Below are 16,587 nucleotides of genomic sequence, written 5' to 3'. Positions count from 1 at the left end.
TCACTTTGTTCCATGATTGGGGATGTTTGATTATTTGGTTAAGGTGTTGTTCATCAGCTTTTCCACCAAAAATACACCTTTTTCCCTTTATGAATAATAAGTAATATGTGAGGTAATACTCTGAGAATGTGTGAGTATCCTGTTCCCCAGCAAGTACCACCCAGTGGTTTTAGTGGCTATGATGATCCTTGTCTGAGTCTATTCTATTTTTGAGATTGTGTTTTTGGCTAAGATATCTTATATTTAGGTGAGAGTTTTAAATATATGATAATCCACTAACACTTGATCTGTGTATTTAGCAGATAGCTCCCTTCCTCCCCTCTCTCTCTTTTCCCTCCACTTCTCCCTCTCCCCACCCCCCCTTCCCTCTCTCTCTCCTTCCCAAAGTAGTATGTAATGACTTGGCTGTGACGTGAAGATTTATGACTGATTGTCTTCCCAGAATATTATCATCTCGGTGTTGCCTGAGCAAATTTTTCCTTGTTTGTTTCTTTGTGAGCCAAATACTTTCATTCTTTCTGTTCTCTTCCCATCTGTTTAATAATCTGATTTTGTTAGAGAATTGCCTTTCTGATTGCTTATAAAGTAGTGTTTAGAGATTTTTTTTTTTTTTAAAGAGCAGATGGCTCTGGTTTTGACCTACTTCTAGATAGGATAGTTTTACTCAAACCTTCTTACTTGATGTTAGGCCAGTTTTAATATGAGCAAAGTCTTAATCCATTATTATTGCTATTTAATATTTTTCTGTCCTTCCAAGTTCCTATTACTAGGTAACCACTAGCACTGAATCTATGTAAATAATGTTGGTATTGACAGTAGGGCAGTAAACATAACCAAGGAACTTGCTCTTTATAATGTGTCCAAAGTCTGCAGTCATTAAATGGTGCTGATATGGTTAACAGTTTTGAATCCTGGTTCCTTGCCTTAGACTTTTCTGACCAGAAGCAATGTTTATCTATCTTCTATTTCATTTGCCAACTATCCTAAGCCTTTGCCCAAATCAGAGCCTTGCCATATTAGATTTCTTATTCTAATTTTATTCTTTTCTTTTTTAAAATTATGAAATATAACAAACATATAGAAGAACGCAAAAAATAATATGACAACCACCATAAAGTCCTCAGGACAGAGACCTCCTGATAGAGTGGTGGACTGCCCAGATCCAATGCAGACAGTGCTTCAGTAGGATGGGACCTGGAACAAATTTTTCACCCCCAAAGAAACCCGTATTTATTAAGAGTCAGTCCCCATTATTGCACCAGCCTACTTTGTGTCTATGGGTTTGCCTATTCTGGACATTTCATATAATGGAATTTACCATACACTGCTTTTTGTGTCTGGCTTTTTTTTTTTTTAAGATTTTATTTATTTATTTGACAGAGAGAGAGATAGTGAGAGCAGGAACACAAGCAGGGGAGTGGGAGAGGGAGAAGCTGACTTCCCGCTGAGCAGGGAGCCCGATGCGGGGCTCGATCCCAGGACCCTGGGATCATGACCTGAGACGAAGGCAGACGCTTAACGACTGAGCCACCCAGGTGCCCCAAGGTGTCTGGCTTCTTTTATTTAGCATATATCAGTATTTAATTCCTTTCTATGTCTGAATAATACTCCATTTTATCCATTTTATTTTTTCTGTTTATATCCATATTATCCATCCATTCATTGATGGGCATTTGGATTGTTTTTACTTTTTTGCTGTCATGAATGAACTGCTTTGAACATTCATGTACACATTTTTGTGGACATACGTTTTCAGTTCCCTTAGGCATATACCTATGAGTGGAACTACTGGGTCATATAATAACTCCATATTTAGCCTTTTGAAGAACTGCCAGATTGTTTTCCAAACTTACACCATTTTACAGTCCTATTTAATTTGTTGAGCCTCGATTTCCTCATCTATAAAATAGGGATAATAATAGTGCCTACCTCCTAGTATTTTTGTGAGGATTAAATGAGTAGATTCATAAAAGCACTTGGTGTTATAAATAATATAGTAGATATTCAGTAAATGATAGTAAATTATAAATCTGGATGGTGTTGATCAGATGTTGTCATGTACTCTATACTTCCCCCACAGTTTATGCCATGACTTTGGCCACAGTGTTCTAGAAGTCTTCAGAAAAAGAGATGTTTTTCTTTTTCTTTTTTTTTTTTTAAGATTTTGTTTATTTATTATTAGAAAGAGAGGGAGCAGGAGGAGGAACAGAGGAAGAGGGAGAGGGGCAAGCAGACTTGGGGCTGAGCAGGGAGCCTGATGCGGGACTTGATTCCTGGACCCTGAGATCATGACCTGAGCCAAAGTTAGATGTTTAACTGGCAGAGCCACCCAGGCGCCCCTAGAGTGATGTTTTTCTTGACAAAGGTTTATATTTTACTTTTAAAGGGGAAAGCACCTAATAAAAAGGTATTTATTACTGAGACAAGAATATTCCTAAATCCCACCCACTCCTATCATTTATTTGTTAGTGGACATTCATTTTTATGGTTTTCAATAAACCTGTAACACTATACGCTTAGAATTTGGAGCTTTTTTAGAACAAGTGCCTGAAGGTCTGCTTTATTTGAGACTCCTAGGATTTATCCAGATATATAAGGTTGATTTCAGCACCTTGGGCTTTAGAAAGTACATTTGGCATCCAAGGCTGGTTTAGGTTGTTTGGAATGCTTATGAATACTAGTGCAACTAAGCAAAACTCAGCTAGTTCTCATCTTTGGCTAAAAATAAGATTGTGCATCCATTTCCCAGTCTTTAGAGAAGCCCCTGTGAAGATCTACTAAAGATACAAACCACTTCCTTGTCAGAACGTCATGCATTGAAGATGGAGCTGCCTGTAAATAAGCAAAAGAAAATGTGTATTGAGGACAGAGGTGCAGTTACTCCATATGTGGAGTAGTATTCAATGGCAGGATAAATACTAATGAGAAAGGACGGGGACCTAGCTCATGCCAGGTGTAGGCATAGCTTAATAATGGGTGTGAAGAGTTTGGGCATGTACAAGGGAAAGTACTAGTTAGGTTCTCACTTCTATTGATGCAATGGGGGTGGGGTGGTTTTTTTCTTCAGATTGCATGTTTTCAATCGTTACGTGATAATTTCAGTAACTCATTTCATGTTCCATATGTATATAATTCTTAGTTTAAAAGTAAAATGATTCTGTATTACTGTACTCTTTTTATTTTTTACATTTTTGACTACTAGTAGGTAAAATCTACTTTCCAGCTCTATCAGAGTATTTTTTTGTAGTGAAGTTAAAATAATTTGTGTTTTTCAAAATAAGATGGTTACCACCTTATATTTACCAGCTGCCTTTCCTCAAATGGCATTTTAGAAAATAACTATTACAACATGTTCATATTTAGGACCATAAAACATATTCTGACAAATTCTAAGAGTTCAGCATTCCACTCTTTGATAAAAACTAAAAACTAATAAAACTTAAGACAAAATAGTGTGATTTTTTTTTTTAAAGATTTTATTTATTTATTTGACAGAGAGAGACACAGCGAGAGAGGGAACACAAGCAGGGGGAGTGGGAGAGGGAGAAGCAGGCTTCCCGCTGAGCAGGGAGTCGGATGAGGGGCTTGATCCCAGGACCCTGGGATCATGACCTGAGCCGAAGGCAGACACTTAACGACTGAGCCACCCAGGCGCCCCAGTGTGACTTTTTTTTTTAAGATTCATTTATTAAAGAGCATGCGTGAGCTGGGGGAGGGGCAGGAGGAGAGGGAGAGAGAACCCCAAGCAGACTGTGCACTGAGCATAGAGCCTGTCATGGGGCTTGATCCCATGGCCCATATGATCATGACCTGAGCTGAAACCAAGAGTCAGATGCTTAACCAACTGAGCCACCTAGGGGCCCCGTATATGTGGCATATTACCATAGTACTTCTTCTTTTTTTTTTTTTTTTAAGATTTTATTTATTTAATTGACAGAGAGAGAGAGAGAGACAGAGAGAGAGGGAACACAAGCGGGGGGAGTGGGAGAGGGAGAAGCAGGCTTCCCGCCTAGCAGGGAGCCCGATGCGGGGCTCAATCCCAGGACCCTGGGATCGTGACCTGAGCCGAAGGCAGTCGCTTAACCAACTGAGCCACCCAGGCGCCCCTATAGTACTTCTTTTTTAAAGCAATATTAGACACCTGTAATATGCTCAACCAGCAGGACATGTGAAATATTTACCAAATATGTATTTATTCACTAGCAAGTATGTTTTGATTACTTACCATGGTAAGCCACTGTACTAGGCATTAGGGACACAGTAGTAAATAAATGTGCTCTTAGAGTACTTAGAATTCAGTGGGGGGAGATAAACAAAAATAAATTAATAAAAACTAAAAGGAAAAATTACAAATTGTGGCATATTTTTTTTTAAGATTTTATTTATTTATTTGAGAGAGTGAGTGAGAGAGCACGAGTGGGGGGAGGAGCAGAGGGAGAGGGAGAAGCAGGCCCCTTGCTGAGTGGGGGAGCCCAGCCTGGACACAAGGCTCCATCCTAGGACTCCGGGATCATGACCTGAGCCAAAGGCAGCCACTTAACAACTGAGCCACCCAGGTGCCCTGTGGCATATGTTATTAAGGAACAAATAGAATATTGTTAATACAGACTTATCCAAATTGTAAGATCTGTTCCATTTTCTTGCTTTGGTATTTCCTATTTATATGCTTATATACTTTTCATACTCCATAGTAACTTTGAAAAGACCTGATGGATTTGACCAAATTGTGTGTATACACTTACTTATTCAACAACAATAAAAAATTTACAGGATGCTTATGTGTCAGGCACTGTTCTAGGCCCAAGAGAAAGCGTGAACAAAACAAAGTCATTGTGTTCATGGTGATTTTACCCTAGTGAGAAGTCAGTAAACAAATATATGATAAATGTCAGGAAGTGATAAATGATGTGAAGAAAAGTCAAGTAGACCAAGAGGTTACAATGTGACCAGAATACAATTCTTTGCATGGACTGAGGGGTCTCTGAGGAGATAAACATTTTCCTACAATTTTCCTTCTTTTGTCTCTTGGGTCAGTTCAGTTAATGAATGCAAGATTCAAGACAATTTTTGTATCTTTTGGTATTGTTCATATAATCATTAAAACAGCTATGGTGAGGTCCTACTTCTTTCCAATTCCTTACCACTAAAAGAGATGAATACCTGAATTAGGTTCTTCATTCCTTCATTGCTCTTCCATACACTTAATTGCTTAAGCATCTCCACCCACCCATCCATCCTTTTACCTTTTACCCAAAAAGACATGCCTTGTATCTGTTCCAATTTTCCAAAATCTTGAGATATGATTCATTTAATTAAAAATTATATTGTACAATTAAATGTCTTCCAGATGTTAGGTTATAATGTGCGATTGCTTCTGGACAGAGCTCTTTTAGCCAAGCCTCTCTCCTAGTAAACTCAGCCATTGAAATTTGATGTTTTGGATGATCTTACAGTGATCCCAGCCTTAATGCCCAAAAGCCGTAAATAAAATTGTACACTGTTCAAGTGTTCTATAGCATTGCACAAGTCTAAAATAGGTAACTGGCACCCACCGCATACCTCATTGTTGGCTAACTGACTTGTCCCATAAATAGCTCAGTGTTACACGATCGGACAACTACAACTAACAGAAGGGATTTTTGCTTCCCAACACACATGTGTAGTCTTTGGTAGTCCACAAAATCAAGACATGATTCACTGGACCCTAATCGTAACATAGTTAAGAGACTGGTGCAAATCAGTAGCCAAATCATTTTGGATGGTTTTCAAGTTAGCCCTGCCTTCCACCAGATTCTACATTATGGATCCTAGTGTTAGAATAAGATTCAGTTTTTGTACCCTCTGTGTACATGAAAGTAATGTTGCTGCCACAATCAGGTTGATCCCAGAGAGTTTCTGCCGACTGAATTAAAAATTCTCAGGTAAATTTGAGAAGGCATCATGGTAGTTTTAGAAAACTTTTTCTAGAATCAAGAGCATGTTTTAAAAACCTACCTACTGGGCGCCTGGGTGGCTCAGTTGGTTAAGCGACTGCCTTCGGCTCAGGTCATGATCCTGGAGTCCCGGGATCGAGTCCCACATCGGGCTCCCTGCTCGGCAGGGAGTCTGCCTCTCCCTCTGACCCTCTTCCCTCTCGTGCTCTCTATCGCTCTCATTCTCTCTCTCTCAAATAAATAAATAAATCTTTAAAAAAAAAAAAAAACCTACCTACTATTGGAATATAATGGTTCTTGTTTCTAACTCTTAGCTGGAATGTATTGTTTTTATATCAGAGAGATTTTTTTTTTAAGATTTTATTTGTAAGAGAGAGAGCACAAGCAAGGGGAGTGGCAGGCAGAGGGAGAAGCAGGTTCCCTGCTGAGCAGGGAGCCCGATGTGGGACTTGATCCCAAGACATTGGGATCATGACCTGAGCCTAAGGCAGACACTTCACTGACTGAGGCACCCAGGCATCCCAAGATCTTATATATTTGAGAGAGACAGAGCGAGCAAGAGAGAGCGAGCAAGAGAAAGCACAAACGGGGAGGGGCAGAGGGAGAAGAAGACTCCCCACTGATCAGGGAGCCTGACACTGGGCTCTATCCCAGGACCCTGGGATCATGATCTGAGCTAAAGGGAGATGCTTAACCGACTGAGCCACCCAAGGGTCCCTGTCAGACAGATTTTTAAATACTGTAATTTAATAGAAGATTGCTTCATAAATTCCTTAGCAGTAACTCAGAAGGTGAAAGTTGGGGCATTTTTCCAGATAAATCTATGCCCTTCGTGTGTAAAGCATTGCAGCTTAGGTAACTGGCAATAATAATACATAGGGTTCAATTCATGTTTTAAATATTTTCACTTTTCTTTTACTGGGTCTTTTTCAAAACGGCACGTTTATTCCATTTCTAGTCAAAATACCAAATCCAGGGTGCCTGGGTGGCTCAGATGGTTAAGCATCTGCCTTTGGCTCAGGTCATGATCCCAGGGTCCTGGGATCGAGTCCCACATTGGGCTCCCTGCTCCTTGGGAGCCTGCTTCTCCCTCTGCTTCTCTCTCTCTCTCTCTCTCTCTCTCTCTCTCCCCCCCTCTTTCTCTCATGAATAAATTAATAAAATCTTTTTTTTTCTAAAGATTTTATCTATTTATTCGACAGATAGACAGCACAGGCAGGCAGAGTGGCAGGCAGAGGGAGAGGGAGAAGCAGGCTCTCCGCCGAGCAGGGAGCCGGACGTGGGGCTCGATCCCAGGACCCTGGGATCATGACCTGAGCCGAAGGCAGCCGCTTAACCGACTGAGCCACCCAGCCGCCCCTAAATAAATAAAATCTTAAAAAAAAAATACCAAATCTAAAACAAGTGCTTTTTTAAAAAGATTTTATTTATTTGAGAGAGAAAGAGCACAAGCAGGGGGAGCGGCAGGCAGAGGAAGAAGCAAGGGAGCCCAATGCGGGGCTTGATCCCAGGACCCTGGGATCATGACCTTAGCCACCCAGGCACCCTAAAGCAAGTGATTTTTTAAAAATTCCTGTGCTAATAATCTTACTGTTAAAATACTGCTTATTGTTACTTCAAGTTTGGAACAAAAGTAAATATGTCTGTGATATCAGAGTTATAGGCAGTTCTTCCCCTAATGCTGGCTTTGTACTTTTACTCGTAGGATTTCAGTATGTCTTACAGTCGGTGCTTCATAGACCAAGTTATATACCTTTCCGTGGCCACACCGGATGTGTACATTTTGAAACATTTTAAAGCTAAAATTCAGTTCCAGAATACTGATCTTTATTCTACCAAGAAGGGCTTAAAAGCATTAAAAGCATTTATCTCTAGGGTTTTTTTATCTTTTATTTTTATTTTTTTTATCTCTAGGTTTTTTAATTGTGAATATTTATTCTAGTGGATTTAAAGGGGGATGGAAAAAAACCCCCACCCAAATCACTGATCGTTTGTTTAACAGATTGAAACCATGGCTGTGTGGATACAAGCCCAGCAACTCCAAGGTGATGCTCTTCATCAGATGCAAGCATTGTATGGTCAGCATTTCCCCATTGAGGTGCGACATTATTTATCCCAGTGGATCGAAAGCCAAGCTTGGTAAGTGAACAGTTTTTTCTATCATATTTAGTGAAGCACAAGCATATTGAAGTTTGATTGGAAGGATAACATGATGGAGGCTTTAAAAATTGTACATTTAAAAAAATTATTTTTTAAAAGATTTTATCTTATTTTTTATTTATTTGACAGAGAGACAGCGAGAGAGGGAACACGAGTAGGGGGAGTGGGAGAGAGAGAAGCAGGCTTCCCGCTGAGCAGGGAGCCCGATGCAGGGCTCGATCCCAGGACCGTGGAACCATGACCAGAGCCGAAGGCAGACGCTTAACGACTGAGCCACCCAGCCTCCCTAAAGTTGTACATTTTTGAAAAATGATGTGACCCAGGTTAAAAGTTATTTAACCCTAGCTTAGATTTTAGGGAGATGGAATAATTCTTGGGATTTTTAAAATAGGATTTTTTCCCATTTTATTTTATTTTTTCCTATTTCCCTTTAATAGTAAATTCTGGCTAAAAGCATTAGATCATTGCTGCTAATAAACAACAGTTGAAAAATATGTTTTGAGTGCCTACAGAGTGTAGAATTTATATGAACAGAGTAAAGCCCTTGTTTGTCCACAAAGAATTTAGTGCTTGGTGGGGCAGCTAAGGTATGCATATGCATATCATCTAATAAAATGTATTATTAACAAAGTTAACAATGGAGACATTGGTGTTTTTAAATTTATACATACACATAAAGACCAAAAGACAATACACCAAAATATTAACAATAATTATGTTCCTGGTGGCAGATTTAACAAGCGTGTCTTTACTTTTATTTTCCAAATTACTGTTTGGAAATATACTCAGAGGGAAAATTATTTTTAAATTCTTTCAGCGTTAGTATAATGCAGTAGATTGACAACAGAGCTTTTGAATGGACATTACTATGCACCAGGCTCAGGACCTGCTCTGCTCAGGGCCTGGGAGCATGTTGGGTGGCCAGCAGCCTGTCCTGATCTGACAGGCTCATCAGCTGCTTCAGGCCTCTGCGAGGCTGGCAGGGTGGACAGGGCAGGATCCACCCTAGCAGAGCCCAGGACCGGCGGCTGCTCTGCGACCGTCCGAGCAGGCCTGTGTACCTGTCAGTAAGGCCACCTTGCGGTAGTTGCAGTTGCTTGTTCGTAGCAGATTTCTGGTCGGAAGCTAGAGAGCACCAAAGGAAGGCAATTTTCTAGGCAATTAAAAAAAAATCTCAGCCTCGTGTAATGAAGTGAGGGAAAAAAACCAAGCTAAACATAAGCACATCAGCTGCACCTTGCTTATTAGCACTTTTCCATTTTATTTTCTGTTTTAATGATTTGGAGAGTTCAGAAAATCATCAGTAGGAAATTTCTGGTGATTTAAATTTTCATTTAGTAGATTCCCCATGTAGTTTCGTACCGAACGAATGTTAAAGGACTTGTGTTGATATCAAGGAAAACCTGAATTTTATTTAGCTTGGTTTTCTTAAGAACATAAAGATTTTAATTTAAAAAGATGTTCAGATCTTCATGTTTAAGCTAAGAAAGCCTTTTTTTTTCCTTTTTAAGTAGAGAATTAAGTTTTCAAGTGCCAGAACCAGTATTTGATTTCTGTGAGTTTTGCAGAGACTGGATCTTCTCAAGAGTGGGTTCCTCAGATGAGGAGCATTAATGCCAGTGGAAACAGAGGTGCAGGGCTGCCCTTCATTCCTCCCATGCTTTTATTTAATACATACTTTATTTAGAACAGAGAGGATACATATTTAAAATTTGGCTTTCTCTACTACCTTCTCAGAGTACAGATGTGGGCATATTATTTGCTGAACTACATTATCATCAGTGTTTTGGCACGCCTGCTTGTGCCTTTGTTTGAAATTAGTTACTAACTGACTTCAGGGGTATAGAGGTGCAGCCTTTTAGCTACCACTAGATCTCTTGTTTGGCTCCAGACCCAGTCAGCAGTAATTGAATGTTATTTCAGTCTGACAGCTGTTTGGTTTCTTCAGTGAGCTGAGTTAAGCAATTTAATACTGCCCAATAGCAATTGTTGCCTAAATTGTTTGAAAAAAGAGAGTTGGCGAGGGGAGTGGGGAAGGAAGGAAGAAATAAAGAAGAGAAGGAAAAGAGGGAGGGAAACTATCCAACCCTCTGTTACCAGTGCAGTGGCTCTGAATTAATATGAAGTCCGTAGAGTGGTTTCTCTGCATCACTGGAAGAGTTCGCCTACAGGTCCCAGATCTGCAACCAGTAATTTATGTAAATACTTGCAGCCACCTTCTGTCTTAATATCTCATTTCCAGGGTTCCTTAGAAATAGCAGTAAGTGTTGTTCCACGTGTCTTTACTTAAGAAATACTCTGTGAGGGGCGCCTGGATGGCTCAGATGGTTGAGCTTCTGTCTCCGGCTCGGGTCATGATCTCAAGGTCCTGGGATCAGCCGCATCCCCCCCCCCCCAGCTCAGCGGGGAGTCTCCTTCTCCCTCTCTCTCTGCCTCCCCCCCTGCGTGTGCTCACTCTCTCTCTCTCTTAAATGAACAAATAAAATCTTTAAAAAAGAAAAAAGAAATACTCTGAAATTAGCAACACACGGAACTAGGCAAGGCTGGAAAAAACATGTAGAACATTCTTGACCTTGTGCCCCCTTTCACCCTTGAGGAGTAACTATAAATAGGAAGTTATCAGAGCCCTTGTTTCCTTCAGAGTACACGAAGCACTTTCCTTTTCCCTTCATTTCTAGAAGCAGATAGCATAAGCACCCGAGCAAGTCAGTAGAAGGAAGGAGAAACGGCAGTATATTGTAAAAAAAGGAAATATGCAGTCCACTAAGCTAATTAGTGGATTAAGGATAGATTAATGTAGGCATCTAGTCAATTTGAATTGGATGGTTTCCTAAAATTTGCAGTGAGCATTATGAAGAAATCACTTCAGCTAAAGAAAAGGTATGAATGGTTGAAGCTGCATTTATATAGGCTCATGTGCATGTATGTATACATATGTATGTAATTTTTTTCCCCTAGGGACTCAATAGATCTTGATAATCCACAGGAGAACATTAAGGCCACCCAGCTCCTGGAGGGCCTGGTGCAGGAGCTGCAGAAGAAGGCGGAGCACCAAGTCGGGGAAGATGGGTTCTTACTGAAGATCAAGCTGGGGCACTATGCCACGCAGCTCCAGGTGGGTGTGAATGGTCCAGGTCACACTTAATTCTCTTCCCTAGGAGAGACTCTTCATTTAGTACTTCCCTGGAGCTTTTCTTTCTCTGCTTCAACCCAGTGTTGTTGACTTAACCTCTTAGGTATAAAAAGTTCTTATTGTCTGCCTTTGTGATTGTAGCCTTTTATTTTTAAACTTTTTTTTTTAAACAATTTCAAGTTTGTAGGAAGGTGCAGGATTGATGCAAAGAACCCCTACATATGCCCAGATGCACCCATTGTTAATATTTGCTTTATCATATTCTGTCGCTATACACACGTTTTTGTCACTTGAGAGTAAGTTGCATACATCATGTCCCTTTGCCCCTAAGTACTTCAGTGTGCATTTTCTCTACATGGTTATAGCAGTTTTCAACTTCAGTACATGTCACATTGACAAACACTCTTAGGTAATCATATCTATATTTCCATTTGTCAGCTCACTCAATAATATCCTTTATGTCATTTTTTTTTTTCCTTCAGCCCAGGACCACATATTGCATTTGGTTGTCATGTCTCTTTAATCACCTTTAATCTGGAACTGTTTCAACTTTTGTCTTTCATTACATTGGCTTTTTTTTTTAAGATTTTATTTATTTATTATTATTAATTTTTTTAAGATTTTATTTATTTATTTGACAGAGAGAGAGACAGCAAGAGAGGGAACACAAGCAAGGGGAGTGGGAGAGGGAGAAGCAGGCTTCCAGCAGAGCAGGGAGCCCAATGTGGGGCTCGATCCCAGGATGTTGGGATCATGACCTGAGCCAAAGGCAGACGCTCAACAACTGAGCCACCCAGGCGCCCCTAAGATTTTATTTTTAAGTAAGCTCTACTACCCAGTGTGGGGCTTGAACTCAACCTGAGATCAAGAGTTGCATGCTCCACCAACTGAGTCAGCCAGGTGCCCCTGCATTGAAATTTTAAAATAATTCAGCTCATCTATTTTTAAAGATAAAATGGGTTTGTGTGATGTCTCCTCCTCATTAGATTCAGGTTACACATCCCTGATCAGAATTTTGAGTAAGTGATGTTGTATCCTTCTCAGGATATCACATCTGGAGACATATACCATCCATGTTCCTGCATTGGTGGTAGTAATTTTGATTACTCAGTCAAGGTGGTGTCCACAATTTCTCCTGATGTGGTCCTTTTGAAATTTATGTATCCTTTTTCCAGGAATGATGCCTTAGTACTTTAGGCATGTTAAGAGGCAAGAAATAAAATAATCTTACCTTCTCATTGTAATTGGGTTTCCTATGACATACTTTTCTTGCCCCCACTAGTATTAGAGCAGCAGCATTGCATGTGATTATGCCATCATGTCTCCAGGAGTCTCCTCCATCATAATATCTTACCCCTGCTCTGAGGTGGGGTTAGGCCCTATAACATGGTGTGGGACAAAGTGATGTCTGCTGTTGGATTCTTTCAGAACACGTATGACCGCTGTCCCATGGAGCTGGTCCGCTGCATCCGACATATTCTGTACAATGAACAGAGGCTGGTGCGAGAAGCCAACAATGTGAGTGTCCCATGGTGTGGGGAGAGGAGCTGGGAAATCCTTCTCTGGACCCAGCTTGCTTTCTTTTTTTTTTTTTTTTAAGATTTTATTTATTTATTTATTAGAAAGACAGCGAGAGAGGGAACACAAGCAGGGGGAGTGGGAAAGGGAGAAGCAGGCCTCCTGCCAAGCAGGGAGCCCGATGCGGGGCTCAATCCCAGGACCCCGGGATCATGACCGGAGCTGAAGGCAAACACCCAACAACCGAGTCACTCAGGCGCCCCTGGACCCAGATTTCTTAAGATAATTCAGTGTGCATCTGTTGGTGTCTCTATAAACAGAGCACAAAACAGGGGCACAAACGTAATTAGAATGGTCTCTGATCTTATTGATCCATAACCTTGATGAGATTATCACCACCAAACAATGTGGACAAGTGCAAAATAGTTTAACCCCAACTGAATGGTTTTTGAGTAAAGGCATGCTCATATTCAGGTGAGATTACTTAAGAAGGATTTCTGCTGAGCCCCCTTTCAGCCAAGTGTTGAGGGAATGGCTGAGACCAGGTCACTTAAATGGCTAGATCCATAAAAGACTTGTTGATGCCTCCCCTGTAACTTCATTTTGGGGTCTCCAGGATGCTGTCTGTGAGAGGTTCAGCCTCTTCCCTCAGTTACGAGAAGGTCTTGAGTGAGGCCACGGATGATGTGTGTTCACACAGCCTTCTTCCACACTGTGTCCCCAGCACCTCACATGGTCCATGGCATTGGATCGGAGAACGAATGTGGAATGAAGGGGTCATCATCTTTAGTAGGCAAATCCAGGTCACTCCTGCATGTGTTGAGTTCTAGTCTCTCCAGAGAGAGCTTAGGTGGACCCTGTTTGGGCGACTCAGGTGGAGGCCAGAGCTACAACAGAAGCTTCTACTGTGCTTTATGAAGTTGTCCTAATCCGCCAGCTCACCTGTTTCCCCTCCTTCTTTCCAACTCCACACCAATTCTGGTAAATGACTATCCTTCCGACTCAAGTTACCCATCTTACTCTAGATTTGGAGTTTGGGGTCTGTGGTATTAGCGTTCCCCGAAGCCTGAGGTTGCCTTCCATCCTCACTGCTCAGCTCACTGCTGCTTGCACTCTCCCCAATCTGTCTCCAGGGTACTTCTCCAGTTGGAAGTCTTGTTGACACCATGTCCCAGAAACACCTCCAGATCAACCAGACGTTTGAGGAGCTGCGACTGGTCACACAGGACACAGAGAACGAACTGAAGAAGCTTCAGCAGACTCAAGAGTATTTTATCATCCAATATCAGGAGAGCCTGAGGATCCAGGGTGAGGCCCCCACGGCCTGGGCAGTCAATGTGTGTCATGAGGGCTAGAAGGAAATTCAGGTCAGATTGGAAGAGAACCAGGTTTCTGTTCAGAGGCACTTTCTTTTCTCTGGAGTAGCAGGAATTTGCACTACCTTTGGGGCAGGGAGGAGGAGGCTTAGGAAGGGGAGAGGTCACAAGCTTGCCTTTGGGAAATGTGGGTCTCACTCAGGTTCCCCACACCCAGGAAGCTCCTGGTCTGTTGGGGACGACATTTCCTCCTGTGGGAAGAAGCTCATGGTCTAGGAAAAAACACTTTTGTATGTAATTGGTGTTTCATAAATGCTGCTTTACTGAAATGTTAAATTCTCTATGCAGGCAAAGTATAAGGGCCAAGGGCTGTGTTTGTGATGACAGATGTTTAATGTTTCTTGTGTGGTTATTCAGAGCGGTTGTCCTGGCACAGTGCATGCTCATGTACCTCCCTTAGCCCTTATGGACAAAGCCCCCCTTCCTTGTGTAAATCCTGCAAGGTACTTGGGTACTGAAAACTTCAGCGTGAGGTTATGGAGCCCCACCGGTGCCCCGTTTTGACCTTGTAAGAATTTGACAGGGTGACTTTCTCCCTGCCAGCATGCCCAGCTGAGAATCTCAGAAAAGCCTCTGCTTGATCAGCCGGCTACGCAGACACATACTCACCTGTACACAAGTGCTCCTCTAACACCGTGCGGGCTCAGTCTCCTGGCTGTGCGGATATTACTTACTAATAACTCCAGCTTCCTCACTACAATATAAATTCGTTGAGAAGGGATTGGGCCTTCTGTCGCTGTACCCTGACGCTGGCACATTGCCAGAATCATAGTAGGTGCTGAGTAAATGTTGGTGGGATGATTCTAGCATGTCTTCCTCTGAATCCATCTTGGACTGACCCCAGAGAAAGGGTGGCCCTCTTCCTAGATTAGGGAACAGGAGAATTTAGGCTGTTAGTTCTTTTTTTTTTTTTTAACATTTTATTTATTTGAGAGCGAGAGAGAATGAGGCAGGGGAGGAGCAGAGGGAGAGGGAAAAGCAGACTCCCCACTGAGCACAGAGCCTGACCCGAGGCTCGATCCCAGGACCCAGAGATCAGGACCTGAGCAGAAGTCGCACGCTCTCCTCCGGGCTGTCGGTTCTGCCCCAAGCCTTTGATGGCCGATAGTACTTCCAGTCCTATTCTTGGGTTTTCTGTTTCCGATTTTTGGGTTTGGGTTAGATTCTGCTTTGGGTTTATACCCATCATGCAACGTCAGTTCAGCCTCACTTATCAAGTTCACTCATCGGAAACACAGACTATTGTTCTGTTTGTGCAAGAGAAGGCTCAGCCCCCTCCATGGAGCAGAGAATTGCCCCACACCTCCTGACCTCCCTCCCAGAAGCTTCTGCAAAGTGGCAGGAGAGACCTAAGTGGGTCACTCACATAGGGAGGTTGGGCCCAGGTGGAGGGATCACCGGCACCCCCCTGTGGGTGGCAGGATTTCTGAGGTGGCCTCAGGACTACTCTGCTGTGTGCCACGGCTGGACGGTAGTCTTCTCTCTCAGTCCCCGGCCGTGAGATCAGAACCTTGTATTTCCAGTTCTCTTCTAGTGCTGGGCTTGCCCTGGCTGTCAGGAGTTGCTTTAGTCTGTCCCAGCTTGTGTGTCCATGAGGCAGGGCCTCGGTCGGTGTGACATGGCCCTCGACCACGACAGGCTGATGCTCACATCTCCTTGTCTGAGCCCAGGTGAGGACACTGGGATGCTCAGCAAGGTGATGGGCAGGCCGTCCTAATCCCAGCACGGAGGACAGCGGTTACCTTTGGAGGCAGGGATGGGTTTGCAAGCAGGGAAGGATGTACGGGTGGCCTTCACTGTGGCTTCTTAAGCTGGGTTACTGATAACACAGGCGTTCCTTGCATCACTCTACCTTCCCTGGGTCTGAGTATTTCATAATAGATTTTTTGTAGAAGGGTAAGGAGGCCTCCCTGACTCCCTATTCCTGCCATGGATGAGAGTCCCAGCGCGAGTGTGGCGAGAAGCTGCCTCCCTCTCCCCCGCCTTCTCCGTCTGTCCCTGTCTGTCCCTGTCTGTCCCTTGTCTGTGCCTCTCTGTCTCCTTCCGGTCGGTCAGCCGAGCTCACGGTCACCCGACCTGGACAAACCAACACGTTAGGCCCCCGCCAGCACCTAGAGAAACCCCTTGTTGCAGAGAAGAGGCTGCTGGGCTCCGGGGGCGGGACAGAGCCTGCGGGGCGGGGGCTCCCCTGAGGAGGCCCTGCCATGTGGGGTGGGACTGAGCAGCTGCTGGTCTCTGTCACCCTTTAACCCGCCCCGGAAGCCACTCCCCAGGAAGGACTAACTCTCACCTAGAGCGCCCGCGTGCCGGGAGGTTCCTTGAGCCCTTTGTGGATCATCACTTCCTTACTCCTCAGCGACCCACTGAGGCAGGGGCCGAGATTCTCCCCTTCTGCACATGGGCAGACTGAGGCCCCGAAGAGTGAAATGATTTGCCCGAGTTCCCCCAGTTAGTAAACGGTGAGGGC

The 16,587-nt window shown here is 43.0% G+C and overlaps 1 protein-coding gene across 4 annotated transcripts in view; it reads left to right on the top strand.

Annotated features, from left to right (window-relative positions):
* STAT5B (signal transducer and activator of transcription 5B) overlaps window positions 1-16,587 on the top strand; it is a 69,545-nt gene that overhangs the window by 35,501 nt on the left and 17,457 nt on the right. For 3 of the 4 annotated variants that reach the window (XR_004819684.1, XM_035724545.1, XM_035724544.1), the window contains 4 exons: window positions 7,936-8,072; window positions 11,052-11,208; window positions 12,655-12,744; window positions 13,878-14,052. Coding sequence is in view for 3 of the 4 variants with exons in the window: in XM_035724544.1 (XP_035580437.1) it covers window positions 7,936-8,072; window positions 11,052-11,208; window positions 12,655-12,744; window positions 13,878-14,052 (559 nt within the window). In the remaining variant the exon portion in view is untranslated. Of the gene's footprint in view, window positions 1-7,934; window positions 8,073-11,051; window positions 11,209-12,654; window positions 12,745-13,877; window positions 14,053-16,587 lie in introns of those variants that run through there. The other variant, XM_035724546.1, reaches the window with a different exon arrangement.

The sequence above is a fragment of the Zalophus californianus genome, chromosome 16, assembly GCF_009762305.2.
Source record: "Zalophus californianus isolate mZalCal1 chromosome 16, mZalCal1.pri.v2, whole genome shotgun sequence".
Classification (NCBI taxonomy): domain Eukaryota; kingdom Metazoa; phylum Chordata; class Mammalia; order Carnivora; family Otariidae; genus Zalophus; species Zalophus californianus.
This window is presented reverse-complemented; position numbering and strand designations above follow the sequence as displayed.